Source organism: Antechinus flavipes, chromosome 1 (genome assembly GCF_016432865.1).
Source record: "Antechinus flavipes isolate AdamAnt ecotype Samford, QLD, Australia chromosome 1, AdamAnt_v2, whole genome shotgun sequence".
NCBI lineage: Eukaryota > Metazoa > Chordata > Mammalia > Dasyuromorphia > Dasyuridae > Antechinus > Antechinus flavipes.
Window position 1 is genome coordinate 225,016,987 of NC_067398.1, and position 24,251 is coordinate 225,041,237.

General features: G+C 35.7%; 1 protein-coding gene across 1 annotated transcript in view; it reads right to left on the reverse strand.

Moving 5' to 3' along the window:
• AOPEP (aminopeptidase O (putative)) overlaps positions 1 to 24,251 on the reverse strand; it is a 448,257-nt gene that overhangs the window by 233,044 nt on the left and 190,962 nt on the right. The window contains exons 5-6 of the mRNA XM_051996910.1: positions 23,761 to 23,950; positions 15,418 to 15,524 (exon numbers count right to left, since the gene is read on the reverse strand). Of these exons, the coding sequence (XP_051852870.1) occupies positions 15,418 to 15,524; positions 23,761 to 23,950 (297 nt within the window). The remainder of the gene's footprint in view (positions 1 to 15,417; positions 15,525 to 23,760; positions 23,951 to 24,251) is intronic.

Genomic DNA, 24,251 nt, shown 5'->3' on the forward strand with positions numbered 1-24,251 from the left:
ATGTTATCTAATCTGAATTTGGCTGTGCAATAAGGCTGTAATTTTCCTCTTCCTTAATTGATTATGCCTCTTAATTGAGAGACATCATGGAGTAATGGATAGAGAGATGGTTCTAAACCTGTTTCTGACAATTACAGATTGGGTAACCCTGAACAAGTATCTTAGCCTCCCACTGGCAACTCCCTAAAACTCTTAAAGTTATAAAGAAGGTATTGATCTGCACTGGTTCTTAATCAAGATTTTCTTATATTATACCACTGAAATTTAGGTCTAATTTTAAAAAAATCATCATACTCCCAATAGCAGCTGTTTTAAATCTTACCATTTCAAGTCTCCTTAACACATTCTTGAGAAAATAAAGGCCATTTGCCATGAATTCATTCTAGCTACTTGAATTCTCTTTATATCATCTCCCTAACTTTTATCTTTTTTCTCTAGTTTCTGATAAAAGGTTTCTCACAAAGACCAACTCCTCTACTTACATTCCTGATATCGTTTTCCATTTGAAGGTAACCACCACAATCATATGTTATCTGTCATTTAAAATCTTCAATCTCTTCATAAACTAGCTCTTCCCCTGATGTCCGCAAGCATACTGAGACCTACTCATCCTTTAAGAATAGCTCCTCATTTGATTCTGTTATACCCTTAGACTGTCATCTTATACTATCTCCACCTCCTTTTCATAGACAAATTCCTGGGGAGGGGAGGGAGAAAAACAATTATCTACAATCTTTGCTCCCTTTTCCTCTCCTCTCACTTAAAAAAAAAAAAAAAAAACCCTTAGTTTCTAGCCTCATTACTCATCTGAACTGCAAGTTTCCATCAAAGTTATTGATGATCTCTTAATTTATAATTCCTATGGCCTTTTTATGAATCTTAATGTTTTTTTAATTCTTTATAAGCAAAATTGCTGAACACCCATGGATACTCTTTCTCTCCTCTGGACTTCTGTGACATTTTCTCTTGGTTCTCCTGCTATCTGATTAATAATACTTTTCCATTTCTTTTGCTAGATTATCACTGAATCAATCAATAAATGCTTATTAAATACCTGCTATCTGCCAAACACTATGCTAAATGGTATGAATATTAAGAAAAGAAAACCTGTTAATACCCTCATGGAGTTTAAATTCTACTGGAGGATATAATATGTATACATATAATTACATAAAAAAAATAAATACAAGGTAAATATTTGGGGGGGGAGGGCGGGTAGCAGCAGCGGATGGAAATCAGGAACATTTTCACATGGGAGATAGCTTCTGAACCAAGATTTGAACAAGATTAAGAATTCTAAGAAGTGGAAGTGAGGAAGTAGAGTACTATAGGCACGAAAGCAGGAATGAACTGGATAGTATACTATCCCTAAAGTCAGCAGGATCTGAGTTCAAATCTGACCTCAGACACTTAACAGTTCCTAACTGCGTGACCCTGGCAAGTCATTTAACTCCTAATTGCCTCAGAAAAAAAAAAAAAAAAAAAAAAAGCCAGTTTAGATGGATCAAGATAGACTACAGAGAGTATATGAAGATGAGTAATACATAATTAGCCTGGAAAGGTAGGTCCAAGTTACAAGATCATTAAAAGCAAAAGAGGAGCTTATATCTCATCCTAGAGGCAATGAAGAAGCCCTTGCTGTTTACTGAGACTGAGAAGAAGTATGACATGTTCACAGCTGTGGTCTTGTGACCAGTAAGGAACAAATTGCAATGGCCCAGCCAAGAAGTGATATGAATTTGAACTGGGTTGATGGCAATGTGTATAGAAAAAAGGATGTACAAGATGTTATGGAGATCAAATGGACAAGACTAGGTAATTTAATGGACACAGAGGATGAGGGAAACTGAGGAATTGAGGTTCCAATGATATGAACCTGGTGACTGGAAGGAAGAGGGTACACTACACAAAAAAAGAAGATATGAACTCTGGTGAATTTGGGGGGCTTGGGGAGAAAGATGATGAATTCTGTTTTGAACATATTGAGTTTGAGATACATATAGGGTATCTACTTTAAAACATCCAATACATTGTTGATGATACTGGGCACAGAAAGTCAGGAAAGAGAGATTTAGGGAGTCAGCTACATAAAGATGATCATTGAATTCATGGGAAATGATGAGATCACCAAGAGAAAACATGTGAGAAAAGGATATCAAGAAAGGGGCCTAATACTGAATCTTGGGGTATCCTTAAAAGTTATGGGATGGGATATGGATGATGTTCCAAAATAAGAAACTGTCTTGACCCCCTGACAAATCCATCACTCTATTTGTAATTTTTTTGCTTATATCTTATTTGTACTTAAATATGTACATGTTCTTTCCTTATATAGATATATGTAAACCCTTAAAGAGCAAAGACAATATTATTTTTGGCTTTGTTTCTCTACCAATGAGCATAGTCTCTGTAACACAGTAAGTATTTGTCTTCTTCTTCCTGAATCCTTGCTGTTTTGTAATATCCACAGCTAGTACAGATAATCAGTATTCTAATTCCTAAGCAGAAAAACAAATGTAAGGAAAATTTTTAGTTTATACAGAAAGGTTCAACATAAATTTTCCATATGCAATTCAGAAAGGGCTTAAGGGTGAATTAATTCATACACTAGTATTAATTCCTGTGTCCAATTCATCAGAATAGCATGATAACACAGATAGAAAAAAAGTAGCTGTTTGGCTCTTGGTTATTTTCTATTAATAATGGAGATAGCAATTGTCTCTCGTGCCTGAATAGAAACACCTGTGCTCGATAATTGAATCTGAGTCTAATTCTTTTAAAAATAGTCTGAAATATGCTTCCCTCCCTCACCTCTGACCAAATAAAAACAAAAATGAAAACAAACTCAATAAATTTCTAATGTTGCCAAATTCCAATAAGATGGAGCTGTTTATATTATGTATACATAACATATAATATGATATATAACATACACATATATATAAACACATACATATATATTACATGTTGAAAGAAAGGAGTGAAGAGGGAAGAAAGAGAGAACATATATAAACCCAACTATCTGTAAAGAAATCATGAAAATTTAGCAGGCCATAACCTAACACAAAGAGACAAAGTAGCTGAAATGAAAGATTGAGAGGTTTCTTCCCTTAATTCCACTCCTGATTTCATTTAATACAATTACTTTATTTTTAATGCATCAATTTGTCCATCTTTAAAATAGGGATAATGAATACTTGCATATAATCTACCTACCAGGAATACTACATAAATAAACTGGATAAAACTGTGCTGTCATCTCAGAAGATAATATTTTGAAGTCCCTTAATAAATGGCTTAATATTTTATCAAAATTAAAAAAAAATCACGTTCTCCATGCGTTTAGAAATAGATTTAATAGGTATCCACAGTAAGAGTTTTTCTTCATTAAGTACCATTATACTGTAAGGAATTTATTTCTTAACTAATAAAGTTATTTCAGAAAGCATAAGATATCACCTCATGGACTCCAAAGGAAAACTGAAAAGATATTTTCACTCTCCTTAATTGTGAAAAGGAAATAAGGATTAATTATCTACAAAAGAAAGAAGAATTCTGCTGTCAGTTGGTAAGGCTGCCAATAAAAGGAAATACTTGGAGTTAGCAAAGCAATGGAAAAATATGACAAACTGCAGGTGGTAGCTAGTGACAAATTGGGTAACAAAATGAAATATAAAAACTGGATAAATGTTATATAATATGTGTCCACAAAGATTGATTAAGTTTTTCCCATATGCTTAAAATCTGTGAATTTGGAAAATCTTCTATAGTTTAAAAAAAATTGAAAAAGAAGAGAAGAAGGTGCTCTAAGCAGCTGGTAGATGAATCCAAAGTGTCAAATAAGCAATTTGAAGTGCTTTAAAAATGAAATAGAAAATATTCAAATAATTAAAACAGCCTTTCATTGAATTCATAAGATTCAATTTGTTCACCTGTGTTTGGGAGAGGGTGAAATGGTGATTGGAGAAGATCACTAAAAAGTACCCCAAAAGTCAGAGAAAACCGTGTAGGTCTTAGGTATGCTAAATCTTCTCAAATCTTCACACTTGGATAAAACTAACCATGTAATATTATCTTTTTACTGTGTTTGTTATTGTTAATAACAAAATGAGAACTTCCGGAAGAAAGGGTTTGACTGAGGTTGGTAACTTTGCGTAGCATTTCCTCACTTAAATCCAGTTCTCTTGTATGTCATGGAGGGACCTCATAGTCCTTTTAGAGACAAAAAGGGTAAAAAAAAATTACTTGTATCCCTAATCTTTTTACAATGCTTGACATTTAGTAATCATTTAATATATGCTTTTTCCTCAACTATAAAATGGGGATAATAATAGCAGCCACCTCCAGAGGTGTTATAAGGATCAAATAAGGTAATTGTAAAGCAATTAACATAAAGCCTAGTACACAGTAAACACTACATAAATGTCAGCAATTATTAGTCCTTAATATCAGAGATATTAATGAAGGAGGGAGGGTTGGATCTTGCCTTAAATGATAAGAGAAAAGAAGGAAGGACAGAAGCAAGCACAGATAAACCAAACAGCTTTGAAAGTTACATGTTGAATTTATTATTTACTAAAAATAAGAAAAGAAAGCTCTATATTAGGAGATTTATAGTTTTATTAAAAATAAAAAACAAATGAGCTCCTGTTATTAAGTATCTATCGATCAAAAAGCATTTATTAAGCACTTATGTGCCAGGCACTGTGATAAGCACTGAGTATACAAAGAAAGGCTAAAATAGTTTGTACCCTCATAGGAGCTTACATTCTAATAGGGAAGATAACTTGCAAAACATTAGATACATACAAAATACATGCAGAGTAAATGAAACATTATCTTAAAGGGGAAGTAGAGGAGGAGACCAGGAAGGACTTTCTGCAGAAATTGTGATTTGAATTTAATCTTTTAGAAGTCAGGAAAACTAAAAGGTAGAGAAGAACAAAAAGACCATGAGGGCAAGAAAGGACAGGCACAGAGAGAGAAGGGAAATGGAATATTGTATCTGAGGAGCATGATCTGTGATTTTGTTGTGGATATAGATACATTGCAACTCTGCTATGTTTTTTAAAAATAGTTTTTTGAATCACTGTGGTGAAAATTCACCCTCAGATGGCTAACCATTTTTCCAACCAAAAGTGGACTCAGCTTTAACATATGTCTAGTGAATGTGATTAAGCAGGTCAGAAGGGAAGAATAGTCAGGAACAAGGTAAGGAAGGGGGTCCAGAATAATAGAAATTCCTGAGAGGGACCCAGGAGCTAACTCCAAGCTATATGTGGGATTCTGAAGGAAAAGTGGCCTTTTTTAACCAAAGATCAGGAATTATGATGAGATCTTCTGGGACCAGAATGAATGACAAATGAATATATAGTGCAGCCCAGAGTGAGGGGTTCATACCTGTAGAATAGACAAGGCAGGAGGTTCTCTGAAGGAACTGAAGTAGTGTCAGTCCTAGATATGGTGTCAAGTACCTTTATTCAGTATCTAACCAATTAAGAAATTTATGCACCCATCCTTGCTTGGAATTTAATGTTGCTAAAGAAATTTGCTAACAACATCATAAGATAGCTCTACAAAGTTATGTTGTGAGGTGAGACTATATCATGGTGGGGGGAGGCAGTTACTATTATATGAAGTAATTGGAGGTCTGGAGGGACATTGAGGTATAGGGGACTGAGAGCTAAACTCAAAACTAAGAAGACTGAATTCAAGTCCTGCTATGGACACATAGTATGTGATCTTGGGCTGACCACTTAATCTTTCAGTGCTCAAGACAATTCTTTAAAACTATAAATTGCAGTATAGTATACTGACCAACACTGGTAGAGAAGGTTTCTTCATTGAGGAATTCTCTGTAGTTAATAAAATCATAGGTCCTGTCCCTATTCTAATCCTGTCTTTTAATTATACTGTATACCTTGATATAGATGGATCCTCTCCTGCAGTCCCCTTATTCTTTCTCATCTCCACTCCCTGCTCCTCCCCATCTTTATTATGCCTTTATTCATTATTATCCTCTTCACTAATTCTTAGCTCACAATTCTTCCCAGAAGAAACCCAATTCCTTTAGTCTTCCCTAAATAAGCCCAACCCATGATCATCACTCTGTATTGTACTATGCCACCTAAGCCTTGATTATGTCTTCCTTCATATTGTTTCCATATTGAGTAATATCAACATATTATTACTCCCTTCTCCATTCCTAACTCACTTAAGACATCTTAGCATCACCATACTGAACACATACTAAGTGTATAAGCAATAATTTTTGATTTATATATAAATTTATTTTATATATAAGGTTTATAAAATATTTTTCTCTCAACAACTGTGTGTCAGAGACAGTGAAAATAGTATTATGTACATATTTCAGATGAGGAAAATAATTATAATGAGAAATGAGGCAGCTAGGTAGTATGCAATACACAGGTTTGGAATAAGGAAGACCCTAATTCAATCCTAACCCCAGCACTTACTAGCTGTGTAATCCCGGGCAAGCCATTTCACATATTTTTTTTTTGCCTCAGTTTCTTTTTTAAAATAAGATAATCGTAATTGCACCTACCTCTTAAGGTGGTTGTGAGGATCAACTGAGATGACAATTGTAAAGTATTTACCACACTGTCAGGCACACGGTAAGTGCTATATATGTTAGTTATTGTTATTACTAAGGAGCTAGCATTTATATAATACTTTGAGATTTGCAAAATACTTTTACAAATATTATTTCATTTTATCATTATAAAATGATGCTGGAAAGTAAGTATTATTATTATCCACATTTTATAGCTGAGGAAACAAAAACAACTTAAGTGACTAGCCCAAAATCACATAAATAATCTGAGGCTGGATTCGAACACTGGTCCTTCTGATGACTTTGAGTCCTGTGTGCTATTTACTATGTCACTTAGCTGTCTGTACAAAGTTTACTATCTGCATAGAAGTGTATTGTCACATATGGACAAAAAATACAGATAGATTAAAATTTAAATAGGGTAGGCTGCTAATGTAGACCTGTAAAGTTATAAGTGAAATCTGTGAAAAATATTTAAGGGATGGAAACTATATATACAAGGAAGGTTGGCAGCTAGCTTTCATGACAATTTTGCTCAATATTTTTAATAAAACTTACAAAACTTAAAAATCATATATCTTCACACAATGTTTCTTCTCTGGAATATGTATTATAGTTATGCCAAAGGGCAAAGTTAAATAATTAGCTTTTCTTCCCCTATTATTAGCTGATATGTACGTGGTCAGTACATGAGGCATTCTCTTAGAAGGCAGGGAAAGATACATTTATAAAGAATTATGTGAACATTGCTGGCAGCTATCTAAAGAGGAAAGCATATGTCAGATATTATACTTGCTTTGTAAGTGTCTCTTTAGCATGATATATTTTAAAGCTCTTCTCAGCATGAGTTTCACTTGAACAATGAATATAGAATGAAAAGGGAAAGGATAATAGGGCATAAACAATAAAATCAATGGAGAGCTACTTTAGACCATACAATAAGCAGCAGTAAGCTCTTAGATCCTGCTGGGCCTGCCAGAATATACTTCAGAGAGAAGTTAAAAAAGAGACACAGAAGTGAGAGAAAAAAGAGACAGAGAGAATCAGATAGGGAGAAAGATGGTGACAGAGAAAGAGAGAGGGGAGAGGGAAAGGGAGAGAGAGGGAGGAGACAGAGCCAGAGAAAGAGAAAGTAAGAGAGAGGGAGAGAGAGACACACAGAAAGAGAAAGGGACACAGAGAAAGAGGCAGAGAGAGAAAGAGAGAGATCTAGACAAGTACACATGAATGGTGACAGGAAGAATCATGGTGCTTTCTCTGTTATGCCTATTAATCAAGTCTTTTGTGAAAAGAACTTGTTGAGAATTTCAAAGAAACTCCAGCTAGAACAGTGGCCAAAAAAATAAACAATGAAGGAGAACGATCATAAGTACAGTTTTGACCTAAAATGAGTAAGTAACCTCCTAGATATGTAGTTGAGGGATTGCTTCCCCTTCTCCCATATCATCAATTTGCCATAATGTCTGAAATTCCCACCAATAATCATTCTTCTGCCTTGAGGTTTTGAAGGTGTCAGTTAAAACACAAAGAGGGGCCCCCAAAGAGAAAAAGAGTATGGAGAAGCCATGGGACACATAGCACAAGGAGAGGTGGTCTCTAAGACCAAAAGACTTAGATTCAATTCCTGCCTCAGACACAAATATTGTCTTTATGACTCAGATCACATAAGTCAGCCACTCAGTGCTATGGGCAACACTCTAAGAGGGAGTTTCCTCATCTAACTGAAAAGGGACAGGATTATTAGGAGTACGGAGAAGAATATCAAGTAACTTCATCCCTGGGACCTTACAGAAGGGAGGAAGAAATTCAGGGGGCAGCTGGGTGGTACAGGGGATAATAGAATGCTTGGCCTGGAAATCTGGCTTTGGACATTTAATAGCTAGGCAAGTCACTAAAAGCCTCAATTTCCTCATAGGTAAAATGAGCTGGAGAAGGAAATGGCAAATCCACTCGTGTATATTTGTCAAGAAAACCCCAAGATATGAATAGCAACCAAAAGAAAGTCAGAGAGATAAACTCTAGATGTTTGTTAAAAGGCTGAAATCCAGAAACTAGATGTTTTCATGAGGATAAGTCTACACATTATCCCAATACTTTGTCCCCTAGGAAGGGTATATTAACCCCTGAAAAGCCGCTAAATTTACAAAAATTAGTTTGTTAGATAAGCTGGGAGAACAGCACCCTGAAAAGGATGAAATGCAGAGTAATTTCTATTAAGCCTGGTATTCAAGGAAGGGAATCAGACAAGGCACACTTTGATTTCTTGACAATTTTGCTCTGATGTTGTCCAGGCAGCAAGGGTGGATGAGAAATGCATAAGAGAGAACACCAGGATTAAGATGTGGGCAAAAGAGTTTCAATGACCTTGTGATGAAGAGAGCCATCTACACTCAGAGAGAGAACTGTGGGAACTGAGTGTGGTTCACAACATAGCCTTTTCACTCTTTTTATTGTTGTTTGTTTGAATTTTGTTTTCTTACTCATTTTTCTTTCATTTTTGATCTGTTTTTTCTTGTGCAGCAAGATAATTGCATAAATATGCTTACATCTATTGAATTTGACATATATTTTAACATATATAACATATACTGGATTGCTTGCCTTCTGGGGGAGGGAGTGGAAGGAGGGAAAAATCTAAAACACAAGGCTATGCAAGGGTCAATGTTGAAAAATTATCCGTGCATATGTTTTGGAAATAAAAAGCTTAAAAAAAAGAAGATGTGGGCAAAAAACATCTTTAATAATTAAGAAGTAAATGTTCCCTCTAATATTTTTAAGCTGTGAGTAGGCGGTCATGCTAAATGATCTATAAAAACTGAGTATGCATTTATAAGGAACGTAGCTAAAATAAAACTAAAACCAAACTTAAGCTGATATGTATTTAATGATATGTACAATCCACAGCAACAACAAGATTATGTGATGATCAGTTCTAATAGATGTGGCTCTTTTCAGCATTGAGGTGATTTAGGTCAATTCCAATAGACTTGTGATGGAGAAAACTATCTGCATCCAGAAAGAGGCCTATGGGGGCTGAATACAGATCACAACATAGTATTTTCACTCTTTTTTTATTGTTTGCTTGCTTTTTTTTTCTTTCTTTCTCATTTTTTTTCCCTTTTTGATCTGATTTTTCTTGTGCAGCATGATAAATGTGGAAATATATATAGAAGAATTGTTTAACATATATTGGACTATTTGCTGTCTAGGGGAGGGGGCAGGAGAAGGAAGGGAGAAAAATTGGGAATACAAGGTTTTGCAAGGATGAATGTTGAAAACTATCTTTGTATATATTTTGAAAATAAAAAACCAGTATTGAAAAATAAATAAGTAAAAATTGATATGTATAATCATGCTATGTGGCAATCAGGCATAAAAAGGATATTTTGTTTTAATTATTATAATTAATATTACTTTTAAATAGCTAAAGTGGAGTTTCAGTTTTTCTCTTTTTATTTGGTTTTTTCTCTACTCATTAATCATATCAGTGTTGACTCATCATAACTGGGTTCTGATTTCAGCTTTTCAACTGGACTTTCTGTGCTTTTAACTCTCCTACTTTAAGCCTCACAGGTGGAAATATTTGCAATAGGCTTTTCTACTTCCATAATTCCATTTTTCCCTTCCTCAAACAAAGAAAATCCTAAAGTAGCACTCCACCTAGTCCCCCACTCCTTGCTCCACCTGGCTTTTCCTGTTTTGGCAAGTGATTCTTTTGATTATCTATCTACCTGGAGAAAAGGGGAGTTTCCACATAAAATTCCTTCAACGAATCTTTTATTCTGTAATAGGGGATGAAGAGCTTTTTAAAAAATAACATAATTGGGAGAATTAGCACAGTCATGGGAAAGAAGTTCCAGTAAAAAAAAAAAAAAAAACAACCAAAAAAACGACACTATCAGATCTTTTCTAGTTTGAATGGAGGGGGCAGATTAGAAACCATGAAGGTACAGAATGTCTCAGAGTAAGGGTGTGGGATAAGTAAACCAAAAAGGGAAACCCAGAGATCCTGAAACAAACTTCACTGATATAATTTTGCCCCAGGCTTTCTCTATTTGTTCTCATTTGTAGACATAAGTATTTCATGTTCTGTATAGCCACCCAAGAGAAAAGCATGGGACAGGAAAAAAAACCCAACAACAACACCATTGGATTTAGCCTCAGAACCAAGTTTCTATTTATTTATCTTATTATTTGTGTCATTATTATCTGTGTGGTCTCCAGAAAGTTTCTTTACCTATAAAAAAGGGTTAAAATGCCCAAGCTATCTACATACAAGGTAGCTATGCTTTACACATAATCCATTGTTACTATTATTCCTATCATGAAGCATTTGAGTTTTTTGTTTTTATTTTTTTTTTAACAGAACAAAGTTTAATTGGGGAAGAGGAGGACATGATTAGATGGCTCAGTGGATAGAGTGCTGGGCCTGGAGTTAGAAAGACTCCTCTTCCTGAGTTTGAATCTGGCCTTAGACACTTTATCAATAGCTGTGTGACCCTGGGCAAGTTACTTAATTTAACCTGGTTTGCCTCAGTTTCCTCATCTGTAAAATTAGCCAGGGGCAGCTGAAATTACTGAACAGCTTCTTAATGGAAGAATTCAATATGATAATAACAATAATAGGTAGCACTTATTATATAAGCACTTCAAGATTTAAAAAGTACTTTTTTTTAATCATCATCAATGCAAAAACAAATATTTGGGAGAACACAAGAGGCATCCCTTAGTGCCTGACACATAGTAGGTTCCTCATAAATGCTTTCTGAATGGGTTTAGATTGAATAAAGGGGAGCAATAGAGTGGCTGGGCCTTTCAAAGAAGTCTGTTTCCTACATTTGTTTTTGCATTGACTTTGATCTAAAACAAATACTAATTCTATATATGCAAAAAAGTTAATTATTTTTCCCCCATAGGTATGTTACTTTAAAACTTTGGTTTTGTTTTGAAAAAGCAGTATTCTTGATCAAGGTATTCTCTCTCAATGAGATTCTTTCCTAGGGTTTAAAATATACATGTGAATATTTATGCATCTGTATATAAGGAAGACCACAACCTAGGCAAAACTACAGGAATGTAAAGATCTACTGACCCCTTCAACACAGCTAACTGCCTCTTGAAGGCTGGTTCAAGTTATAGGATAATTTGCATAACCCTGGCAAATCTAAGATAATTGATGTTACCCTGGCTAGGAGCCAGGTAGGAGTAGAAAGGAATTTCCTTACCCCAATCTAAATATCAAAAGATCCCTCAAGAATTCTCCAAGGAGTAGAGGGTAGAGAGTTGGAAGAGATGGGAGGGAATGGAGGGTGATGGGGGTGGTGGGAAGATCCTGAGCAGAGGGACTCTTTTCCAAGTTATGGGTCTGACTAATAAAAGAGATGAAATTTGTTGATTAGCCCTGGGCTAATGTTTTAGGCTGGCAGTCTCACAAAAGAGCAATAATGTTCCCTTTAAGGAAGAAACCTCCTAACCAAAGACAGTTCTGGCTGAGGGTTTCAGCTCTGTGCAAAGGCCGCTTAGAAGCAAATGACAGCAGTAACAATTCTGGGGGGAAAAAAGGCCACAAGTGGTAACTTTAGAGCAGAGACTTAGCTGTTTTGGATGGAATGAACTAGGAGGTATAGTCAGTTATGGCAGATAAAGGGGTGTTCCAGCCAAGGAAAATTCTAAATTCTGGGGATCTGCAGGAGACTGTACTCTTTATATATAAGGTGAGGGATTTCCTTTGTTACTTGCTATTCTGTCCCAATTAAGCTTTGCTACTTAATTTATAATTCCTGGTCTATTAGTAAAGGATGTGCTGTATAGGGGATTAAGTTGTATTTGTATCACTACAATAATCTAGAACACTACATCAAATCTGGAGCATGCTGAGGAAGGATTGTTCCATTTCCATGCTATGTACATGTACACATATAGACACTAATTGAGGCTTTTTAACTTTTATTTCTGGCAACTTCCTGATTCTTTGCAAGGCAGCCCTCTTAGAAGCCCGGACAGTTGTCTTATGGTATAGCTTCTAGGGAAATATAGCAGTGGTTCTGGGGTCTCCTTGGAGGACTTCTATTCTGGCAATCTATCTTATTCCAAAGTCCTCTGGCTTTGCGCCCCATCCCCCAATCTAGGAATGCTATTGTTCTGACAGTGTGTCTGATTCCAAAGACCACTCTTCAGTTCATTGCTGACTGTCAGATAGATAATCTGTTGGTCAATGATAACCAAATTCTGGAGACCACTCCTCCATTCTACCTATGGGCCACAGAATTAGCATGTCAATCATAAAAAGCTGGATAAATGTGTCTCCTTACTTCTGTTTCTCTACTAATTCCTTCTGGAAATTCAATCTGCTGTGTAATGGCATTACAATTACAATAACTTTGCCTCTTGACTTGGATATGGGTTCAAGCCTGCAAATTCTTTTGAGACACCTTGTGATACTGGTCTGTGACCCCAAATTTGTGGGGTCTTCTTCCCAACCTCAATAGTTGGATTTACCTTAGGGCAGACCATAAAATCCATGATGAATGTAGGTCCATTTCTGACTGAAAATTATTACCTTATATATATACTTTTTATGATGCTGCTTATCAAATCTTCAAAAAATGCTTAGATTCTAGTTAGCACAAAGGGAACTGGTAGCTCAATGGAAAGAGCACTAGGTCTGGAATCAATAAGATGTGTGTTCAAGTCTTGCCTCGGGCACTGACCATGGTCCTGGCCAAGTCACTTAACTTCAGATTGCCTGACAAAAGTATGACTGGAACCATTGGAGAAAGAAATGGCAAACCCACTGAGCTTTTGCCAAAAAACCATCATGGACAACTATGGTCCATGGATCAGGAACATCAAAATTAATTAGCATAAATTCGTAAAAAAAATAATTCCTGTACATTCAGTCAACAAATGAACAGCTATGTTTGCTATTAAAAAGGTCTATGTTCTCTAGTCTAAAGATATTTTATTCTTTCATGCTGATTTTCAAAATGAACAGGCAATAATAATAACTTAATATTTTTATAGTTTTAAGGTTTTGAATAGCACCTTACATACATTATTTCATTTGACAGTTACAAACCCCATGAGACAGGTACTAAAAATATTGTCCCCATTTTACATATGAGGAAACTAAGAATCAAAAGTCTAAGTAATGTGGTATAGCCATTGTCAGGAATGATGTGAACTCTAATCCTGTTCCCACTGACAATCTTATCACACAACAAAGGAAGACCAAATTCCTAGGACTGCTTTTTATCTTGTCAGCATGACTAAGGCTTCCTCAACTCACCAAATCAGATAAGGGACCCTTTTTTTCCTACTAGACACATTCTTGTCCTACAAATTTGGTCCTTTATGGCTAAAGCATCTTCATTATTCTGTATCAGTATACACTATTTCCTGCTGTCCCATCATGCAGTTGCTAATGTAGACATAATATGCATACAAGTTTGTTCTTCACTAGGAATTTTCCCTAATTCATAAGATCCCACCCTTATTCAGGATTCCCTTCACTCACAACCACTAATTAATCATTTTGATTAACCAGTGTGCCTTTTTACAAAAATAAAGGGCCCCTTGTGGCTATAATGCCTATATGTGAGTTTTTCACATTCTAAATACCTCTCCCAGAACCTGATGCTTCATCTTAAGTATTTTGCCCAACTTGACTAATAAAAGTCAGAGCTCTGTCCTAAGCTCAAATATGGCAATTAAAAGAACCAAGAGGGGTTGAATTTTCTTTCAAATTTTGTCTGAATAAGCATGAGCTCACTGTACCCTACAACAGAATTCAAAGTTTGATCTTTTTATTATATCTCAGAAGTCAGAGAGGGCTGAGACATCAGATTCTAATACTTTTGTTTCTAGAGTACAAACTGAGTGCCATAGAAGTGAAAATAGAATAAGTTTGTGGAAAAAAAATGATAGAGCAGTGGCTTCTGTGTGTTGGGGAAAATATAAAAGGCCTTTGCTAAATGTGCCTTGCCAATGCCAGTGAGAATCTGTAGGACAGAAAAGAGTTTAAAATTAAACTGTGTGGTTCTGTCTACTTTCTACAAAATCCTAATTATTGAGTTCAGCCCACAAACCTTGGACCAGAAAGCTGGGTCAGCTGTTCTTGCTGTTAGGGCAACCACAGCCACCTTAGAAGGAGAGGGAGAAAGGTCTTTGGCCACCTCTTAGCCGTTCCAGCCAAAGACACAGGCTCTCAGATAACTGCCTATCTGTCCCACATCTAATTCTACTGAAGGAAATGAAAACTTAGAGAAGAAAGAAAAAGAGAGCAGAGACAATTCTTATCTGATCAAAGAAGCTAGGGCAATCTAGAAAAAGATGTGGAATACTGTTGGTCTGAACTAAACAGGAGGTGAGCAGAAGCCTAAACTCTGATTTCTGCTGGGAGTTATCCAAGACAAAATGCCCCATTGAAACTAACATCTGTTATTACTAAACATATTTTTGAATCAATAGTTTTTCTAAAGATTTTTTTCTTTTCGTTCCAAAGCATTACTGTCTGCCAGTCCCCCACAACCTATTCTTTCACATGCTTTAGCCACCACATAAGTGACTATTAGAACCTCAAACAAGGATCATTGGTCAGGAAGTGACCTCTCACTATTTCCTGAACAGAGGCACTAGGAAAATTTTATATGAAACCCTCACATTGTAAGCCTTTAAAAAAAAAAAATCACATCACAAAGAGGATGAGTAACCCAGTTCAATTTAATTTCAAAAGGAAACAACAGATTTAATCAGATGACTTAGAGATATCCTTTGGGGAAGGAAAAGAGGGAAAGGGAAAAAAGATTAAAAAATTACACAATAACTTTTTTTTTTTTTACCTTAACACTTGCATCTCTTCTGAGGAGTTCTGTACTTCATCTCGAAGTCTGCGCCATCTGAGCAAAGCCTTCAACTCTTGCTGCTCCTTAGCTTCATCATATGATAGCTGTTTATTATACAAAAACAAGAAAACAAATAACATAAACAACAACAAAACCCAGTCACTCTTTGCTGTTCCCCTTCTCCTCTCCCCAATCTGGGTCAATAGTTTTTTGAGGGAATATTTCCCTTTGTTTCAAAACAAAGCAGTGGATTGGAAAGGTAAAATAACAGGCCAAAAGGGAGCCTGTGCCTGAGGATTAAGATAGGAATGTTTTCTTAAACCCCAGGGAATGGGCAATAAGTGAGATGAATATGTGGCACAGTACCTGACATCCACTACCTGGCTCTTTGTGGCTTCATTATCCACACCAAGGTGCCATCTGTGGCCTGATTCCATCATCCCTTTCCTTTCTTTGTCTTCCTGTGTTGGATGGGGAAGGGCCCTTCCATTTCCTTTCTACTTTCCTAAATCTCATTTTGTGAAGAACTGTTTACAGTGGAACTGGCTAATGAAACCCAGACTATTTTGTTTGCATATAAACCAGAGAACTTTTACTGCCTGCATTCATTATGGGAAAAGGCTGGCTGCTCTATCACCCTGCCCCATTACTTCAACCTCTGCAGCAGTCATTATGATGCACTATGCTATACACTTATAATCTTGCTAATGGATGGTAATAGAATTGTCTATTGGTAAGAAAAAAATTCCTAACGTTTAGAAACAAATATTTTCTCATTGTTTCATAAACCTCTGGAAATAAAAGCTTCCCCATCCCTCCAAAATGGGCATTTGTTATCCATTAGTTTTGACACAATGTTATCTGAACTCTATCCTGCTTTTGCCAAATTTGGCACTTCAAGTACAGTAGTGAGAAAAGATGGTAAAATTGTAAAATTAAAAGAGATTAATAAGGAATAAGGGAGAGAAAAGGAAGAGGGGAAGAGAGAGAGAGAGAAAGAGAGAGAGACAGAGAGAGAAGGACGGGGAGAGGGAAGGGAAAGGAGGGAAGGAGAAAGGAAGAAGTGCCTTTTAGTTCTGGTGCCAATGAGTTAGGTAGTTGTACACAGTCCTATCCCACCTGGAATGAGATCCAGTTGCAATTCAGAGTAGATCATACTATATGGTACCATATATATTATATGGGGACTATTCATCACAACTTCTTGTCTGTCTCTCTCACCCACTCTACACATTCACTCATGAGGAGCTCAAAGGATTGTGATAGTAGTTGGGAAATAGAGAGTATGTTGGTGGGGCAGAATAGAAAGAGTGCTAGATCTGGGAACCTGAGGACCGGGTTCATATTCTGGCTCTGCCACTTACTCCATCTTTGACCTTGGGTGGGACACTATCTCTCGAGAACTCAGTTTCCACATTTGCAAAATAAGGGAGTTGGACACAATGATCTCTTGTAGCTCTAAATTAAACCCCAATGGCATCATCAAAGATCTCTTAAGCAGTTGGGAGATAGTTCTGCACTTGTCTCCCTATGGATTTCTTGTCCTTTTGCCTGTCTGGATGAGAGTGAATGGTTTATTTTTACTTTTTCTCTAAAAGTATCCGGCAATATGTCTCTTCACGTTTTCCTGTGGTAGTTTTTTCTGAGCCTAGCAGTAAGCCATAATCCTTATTGGCACCTTTCATTCTCAAGATGCCTTGCCATGTTAAATGTTCTCTTATAAATCCCAAGAAGGCCTCCAAAACCTAATGGTGGGAGTTCTTTGCTGGTATTCCAAAAAAGTCCATCTTTCCAGTTTTGGAAGTCTTCCAATCTAAATAATACCTGAAAAAGAATCCCCACCTCAATAATAGTGGTCAACCAACTTTTACTTAAAGCTCTCTAGTGAGAGGGAAATCACTGCCTTCCAAAGCAGCCAGGAAGTTTCCCTCTTTTGCTCTCAGGTCAGCTATCAGGGATCTGATAGAACATATTTAATCTTCCTTTCCCTATTATAGCCATTCAAATACTTGAAGACTATCACATGCCCTTAAACCCCTTAAGTCTTCTTTCTTCTAAGTTAAATGGTACACAGAATCATTTTTCAGTCTTTCACCATCCATCTGCCCTCCTCTAGTTAGTATAAAGCTTATCATTGTTTTCTTAAAATCTGAAGCCCAATAATTAATACATACTCCAGATGTGACCTGACCAAAGCAGAGTACAGGAGGACCATTAGCCACTTTTTTATTCATGGCAGATTAAGAGAGAATTGGAATTCTTTGCTACCACAGGTACCATGTTAATTCAGGTTGACTCTATAGTCCACTAATCCCACAGATCTTTTTCAGAAGAACTGTTATTTAACCACACTTCCCATATCCTAGATTTAAAAAACAAAACCAAAACTCAGATGTAAAACTTTAAATTTGTTCTCATAGTCATAGGTCTGGCCAAATGTACTAGCCTGATAGGATTATTTTGCATGCTGATTTGGTTATCCAATATGTTAGCAATCCCATTTAGCTTTGTGTTACCTGCAAATTTGATAAGGATATCTCTTATGCCTTTCTTCAAATCATTCATAAATATCCATAAAATATTCATTTAACAGCATAGATCTCTGAGGAATACTGCTAGAGACTCTCTTCTAAGATCACATCCAAACATTAATGACGAATAGTCATTCTACCCCTTCTTAATCCCACCTAATTGTACTGGTGTTCAACTCACAGTGCTCCATTTTCCCACAAGCCTGAGGGACTTTGCCAAATTCTCTGCTAAAACTGAATTAAGCCATATTTGTAGCATGCTCTTGATCTACCAGTCCAGTAATCCTGTCAAAAAAGAATTATCCTTAATGTAAAGCTAGGGCCTGGTTAGTGCAAATAATGAATCCCTAAGTGGTTGCGTTATTTACATTTGTCTTGCTTAATTCCACTGGGCTGAAACCAATGACCATATTTTATAGAATTATAACTTTAAATAACTCGAATTCAAATACATGATACCTTCTAAAAGGATTCATGAAAGGATTTATTAATTGGGACTTAGCTAGTCTTACTATCTGTGACTCCTGTGTCATTTTCTAAACATTCATAAAGTATCCCTTTAAAAAGATTTTAGAGTTTTGCCAGAAATTGAAGCCCCTTGAACTGTATTCTGCAGAATTCATTTTTTCCCTTTTGTGAAAATTTGGATAGCATTTGCCCCTTTCCAATTCTGTGATGCATAACTTTTCTGATATTCTTTCAAAAATCAATCATAGTGATTCAATAATCATAGATGTCAGTTCTTCCAATACGCTAATGTAGTTGTTTTTGGCCAGATGACTTGCACTAATTAAGGGAGGTGAGGTGCTTGCTCTAACTCTATCAGTTATTTTTAGTCCAAAGACTAGATTTCACTTTGGCAAAGAAAAGGGAAGTAAAATAAAAACCAAGCAATTCTACATCCCCTCCAGTCAGTTATTATTATCTTAGCCTTTTTTTTTCCTATTGTAGCTTTAAAAAATAAAAGATAAAATTCATTTTTGTCAACCTTAACTTTCTTTACTGGTCTCAGCTCACTCTGAATTTTACTGTTTCTGACACTAATCTTACATGACCACATCATCCTCCATTGTATGCTCTTGATTCAAATTTTTGTACATAACTTTTAAAATTTTAAGTAAGTTGATGAGTCCCCTGAACATTCAAATCAATATCTTTAGATGCCCCTCTACTGCCTCCCCTCACATAATTTTTTTCTCCTCAGTAAGCATTATTCCATGAGGTATCTTCAGAAATTAATTTTTAAAACCTTTTTAATCTCTCTTTGGCCAACTTTGCCTGAAGAATTTTAATTCATTAGATCTAAAATATCTTTTCTATTTGAATCCTCTGAAATCTTTTCTCCCAGTATATGCCACATCATGAGCAGTTTTCTTTATCACAAATTCTAAGAGGTCTATGATAGATTCTTGTTCATACTTTATAGAAAAAAAATGAAGCTACCTTCATGAACTCCTTTTCTCTTCTTCTTTATCTCCTAATATTCAAATTTCTTCTGCTTTTATCTTCTTCAGACCTTTCATATGAAGAGGTGATCTTAGCCTTGCCAGAGCAAAGCCTACTACTTGGCCCAATAATCCTATTTGAACCCATCTCTTTCCCTTCCCCCTTATTATCCTCACTTTATCAATTCTCTTCAATCCCTCCTTATCTCCTGGATTTTTTCCTATTGCTTACAAATATGCCCTTATTTCCTCTCATCCTTACTTCATTCTTCCATTCCAACTAACTATAGTCTGATATCTAGGTATTCTGCTTTTTGTGGTTAACCACATTGAAAAGTCCATTTCTGATGTGTTTATCTTCTCTCACTCTCTTTTTACTTATTCTTTAGAATCTGGCTTCTCATCTCACTGTTCCATTGAATTTGTTCTTTCTAAGGCTACTGATAATCTCTCTCTCTCTCTTTTTTTTAAATTAAAGCTTTTTATTTACAAAACATACACATGGGTAATTCTTCAATATTGACTCTTGCAAAACCTTTTGTTCCAAATTATCCCCTCCTTCCCACATCCCCTCCCCTAGATGGCAGGCAATCCAATACATGTTAAATATGTTAAAATATATGTTAAATCCAATATATGTATACATATTTATATAGTTAAATTGCTGCACAAAATGGAATCAAGAAGGAAAAAAAACTGAGAAAGAAATTGGTAATCTCTTGGTTGTCAGATTCAATCGCCTTTTCTCAATCTTCATTTTCTCTGACCTCTCTATAGCCTTTGACACTGTTGGTTATCCCTTTTCCCTTTATATTCTTTAGGTTTCTAAGACAACATTCTCTCAGGTACTCTTCCTACCTATCTACTCACTTCTAGCACTAAGCACAGTGCAAGTCATGTAGTAAGCACTTAATAGATATATATTAACTATATATTCTCATTCTCTTAGAAGGTTCCCATAACTTCATCTTAAGCAATCAATTTCTCCTTATTCTTAGGAATCAGATACCAAATGTGATTTTCCTTATAGGTTCTTCTAACTTTTGAAGAATAATTAAGACAAGAAATTATTTGCTGCTCTGATTTTGGCAGAAAGCCAATTCCAGTAAATGTTTGAATAACTGAATCCTTTCACTCTTATGTTAAGGCTGTGTGACAGTCTTGCAAGCTGTTCTTTACATTTACTGACTATATTTTCCTTCTGCCCAGGTGGTCTATAATGAACTCTGATAGCTATATCACTTTTGTTCTTGCCTCAGTTGATTCTTCAGCCAAACACTATCACCATGTTTTCTTCTAGTTCCTGGATTTCCTCACATGAATACATCTTTTTAATACACAATGCTACTTTACCTTCTCCATCTACTTTTTTTTTTAAATAAAATATGTGCTTGCAGAGATATATTCCAAATAAAGGTCTCATCTCAGTGATACCCAGAAGGTCAAATCTTACTTAACCAATCGTACTTTGTGGATTTGTGGAGAAACAGCTGAAGCCTTGGCTCCTACTGAATGAGATGATAAAGCTAAAAAGTACTACAAAGTTTAAAGCACTAAATGTCAGTTATTGTTATTATTTATTATCATTCTCTGATTCTTCTCTTTCTTTTCAATAGAGTTTAGATAGAAATAGTCCTAGGAAAAGTTGTCCTGGTATTTCATTTTTTTTTTACAATATTGAATGTGTTATGAAGATTATTGCACAGGTTGATAAAATAACTGCCTTTGGTTCACTTGTCAGTTCTGGCAAAGTATCGTTGTGTCAATTGCAGGTGCATACAGAATAGAAGAAATTTCTACAGGTTTTAAATTTTTTTTCTGTTAGATTTCTATATTTTGAATTTTTTTTTGTTTACTTCATGTAGTTTTAAGGTTATGAATATTTGGTATGGTGACATTTATTAAAAATATTACTCTCCTAGATCAGGTGTGCTGCTGGGCATACTAAAGAGAGTAGATCTACTGAGCCTTGAGTTCTTAGTTGCAGTGGGCTAACCTGATAGGGTGTATACACTAAGTCTCTTATCAGTATGGTAAGTTCCCAGGAATTGGGAACACCAGGGTATCTAAAAATGGGGTAAACTGGCACAGATCAGAAAGGTCCCATGGTAATCAATAGTGGGGTTGGGTTTGTGAATGGCTACTATACTACTCTGGGTGAGATCGGGAGAGCTAATCTCAAATAACTTGGGCAGCCAATAGAGCAGTAGATAGAATGCTGGGCTTGAAGTCAGGAGGACGTGATTCCTTTGTCAGACACTGTGTGATCCTGGCCAAGTCATTGAATTTCTGTTTGCTTCAAATTCCTCATCTGTAAAAATGGGAATAATAACAGTATCCAACTCCCAGGATTGTTGTAAGGATATAATGAGAGAACGTTTATAAAAGCCCCTTATAAACCTTAAAGCCCTATGTAAATACTAGCTAAAGATAATAATAATAATAATAGCAACAAAATGAAAATAATCATGGACATATGACAGACATAAACACAGATATAACTACTGCAGAAATCTCTCAGACATAATATATCACAACATTGTTCTTACTTGTTTATAAATCAGTGTCATCTCCGGGTGATTACTGGCAATAGTTATATCTCTGATAATGTCCTTTTTATAGCACAGTTTACATATTGAATGATCAAAGATGTTTTGATATCTGTATTTCAATCAGTGGATAAGCATTTATTAAATACCTTTTATGGGTCAGTTACTATGCCAGAAATTGGGAATATATAGAAGAATGAATCTGAATTCAAAAGAATTTGCATTCTATCAGAGATATTTATAGTATATGTGTTGTCAGTTAGTTTGTAAAAGCACTTCTACTACATAATTCTACTACCAAATCCTGTCTCACTGGGTATTCAATAGGTGCTAAATGTTTATATGCTATAGTGATGAGTTGCATAATCTGTACTAATCACTAATTTGAAGCTCTTTTAAAAATAATAATCTACCTGCATTTTCTGGTGAAGATTATTCTGAATTGCTGTCATAACCTCTTACATTTCAATCATAAATCCGTATGATTTGGCCATTTCTTTGATGCTTATTTGTTAACCAATTGCTTATATTGTTATTATTGTTTTCTTCTTTCTCTCTTCTTTTTTGAGGATTCAGATTTCTGTCTGAATAGAAATAGTTGTTATCATGCAAGTATTCTTTCATGTTTAATATTCTGTGAGTTTGTGTAAAATGGTAAAACAACAGCTTTTTGAAATTGAATAAAAGTATTAGGAAGTATGCTCATCCTCTAGGCTTACTTCAAGCAACTTTAGGATAACTCCAGTAGCAGATAGGTTAACAGGGTTGATACATAACTAATCTTTTCCCACATGATTTTGATTTCTTCTGCTGGGTCTTTATGTTACAAAAACTTTATTTCACATAGGTTGGAGAGTATGAATATATTATTGCTATGGTTCCTTTTTTATATACTGTTCTCTGTAAATTTGGGGGCATCTCAACTGCTATTATTCTCTCTGTGATGCAACTGGCTACTTTCTATGAAATTCCATTTGAATAGATTTGCAAGACACCAAGCAAATTCATCCTAACCAGCTCATGTTATGTACATCTCTGTGATCTGGAAACCCAAATATCATTCTCAACATCATCTTTTTAACCATTTCTTCCCTTTCTACATCTGCCTTTCTCTTCTAAAATCCTTACCTTTGACTGACAATAGAAATAAAAACTCTCCCTGTATCTTCTAATACCCTGAGTTTATTAACTGCGACATCATAATATTCAGCAAATATTTTTTAGGTTTGTTCTGGGAATATCATTTTTTACCCACATGAATCACCAGAAATAGTAGTCACCTAGTCTGACAAGTATTGAGAGGTTGCCAGTCATGTCTTGACACAGCATACCTCTCTATTGTTATTAAGTTGACAAGGAATAATAACAGCTGATGTTAAAAACCATTTTCAAGTTTGCTGTTATATACATGATCTCATTTGAGTCTTACAACACTGTGAGACAGATACTATATATAATTCCCTTGCCCTGCCCTAAGTCTCAGGTTCCTGAAATTTAAAGATGTTGAGTGATGCCCATAGTGTACACAACTAGCAAGGCTATAAGTGGGAAATGCACCCAGGTCTGTTTCACACCATGTAAAGTGCTCACTGCTAGACCATGCTAATACTCCTTCAATAAGGAGTACCACTTCAACCTGTAACTTCTTCCTCTGGACTCTTGCTAGATTATCTCTGATCCTAAAGTAACTGAGTTACCTTGGCATTCCTTAAAGTATACACTGCTGATTCTTCTTCAGCATATCTAGTTCCCTAATATGCAAATATGGTCTCAAAGCTACTTTCTCCTGAGATGGATGGTATCACACATACGCACCTTTTGGGCTTCAGTCCAAAATACGTCTTCCAAATGAGTGGCAAACCCTTCACTTAACCATTCTTCAGTCCAATCTCGAGCCCCAATTGCTAAACCAAACCAGGCATGAGCAATTTCATGGCAAAGGCGTGTTCCACAGAGATGGCTCCCTCCAGGTAAGACACTCTGAGACAGGAAGATGATGTGTGGGCTGTGTATAATGAAGGACAAAATACATTACACTCCTGTTAGAACCTGCAACTCATGTCTATATTAAATATGTATGCTTTATTAGCCTTGTCAACCTATTATTACTACATGCATGTTAGATCATGATAAATAGTTTTGTAGCTCAGATATTTTTTTAGAAATAAGGCTGCAGTTTGCTCCTTGGCAGTGATTCAGGCTAACATTTCTGCCAAGCAGTGGTATCAGTCATCAAACAACTATTACCTATAATAAGTAACCTAAACCAAAGTTTTACAGTTTAAAATTACAAGGTTGATTTAGTT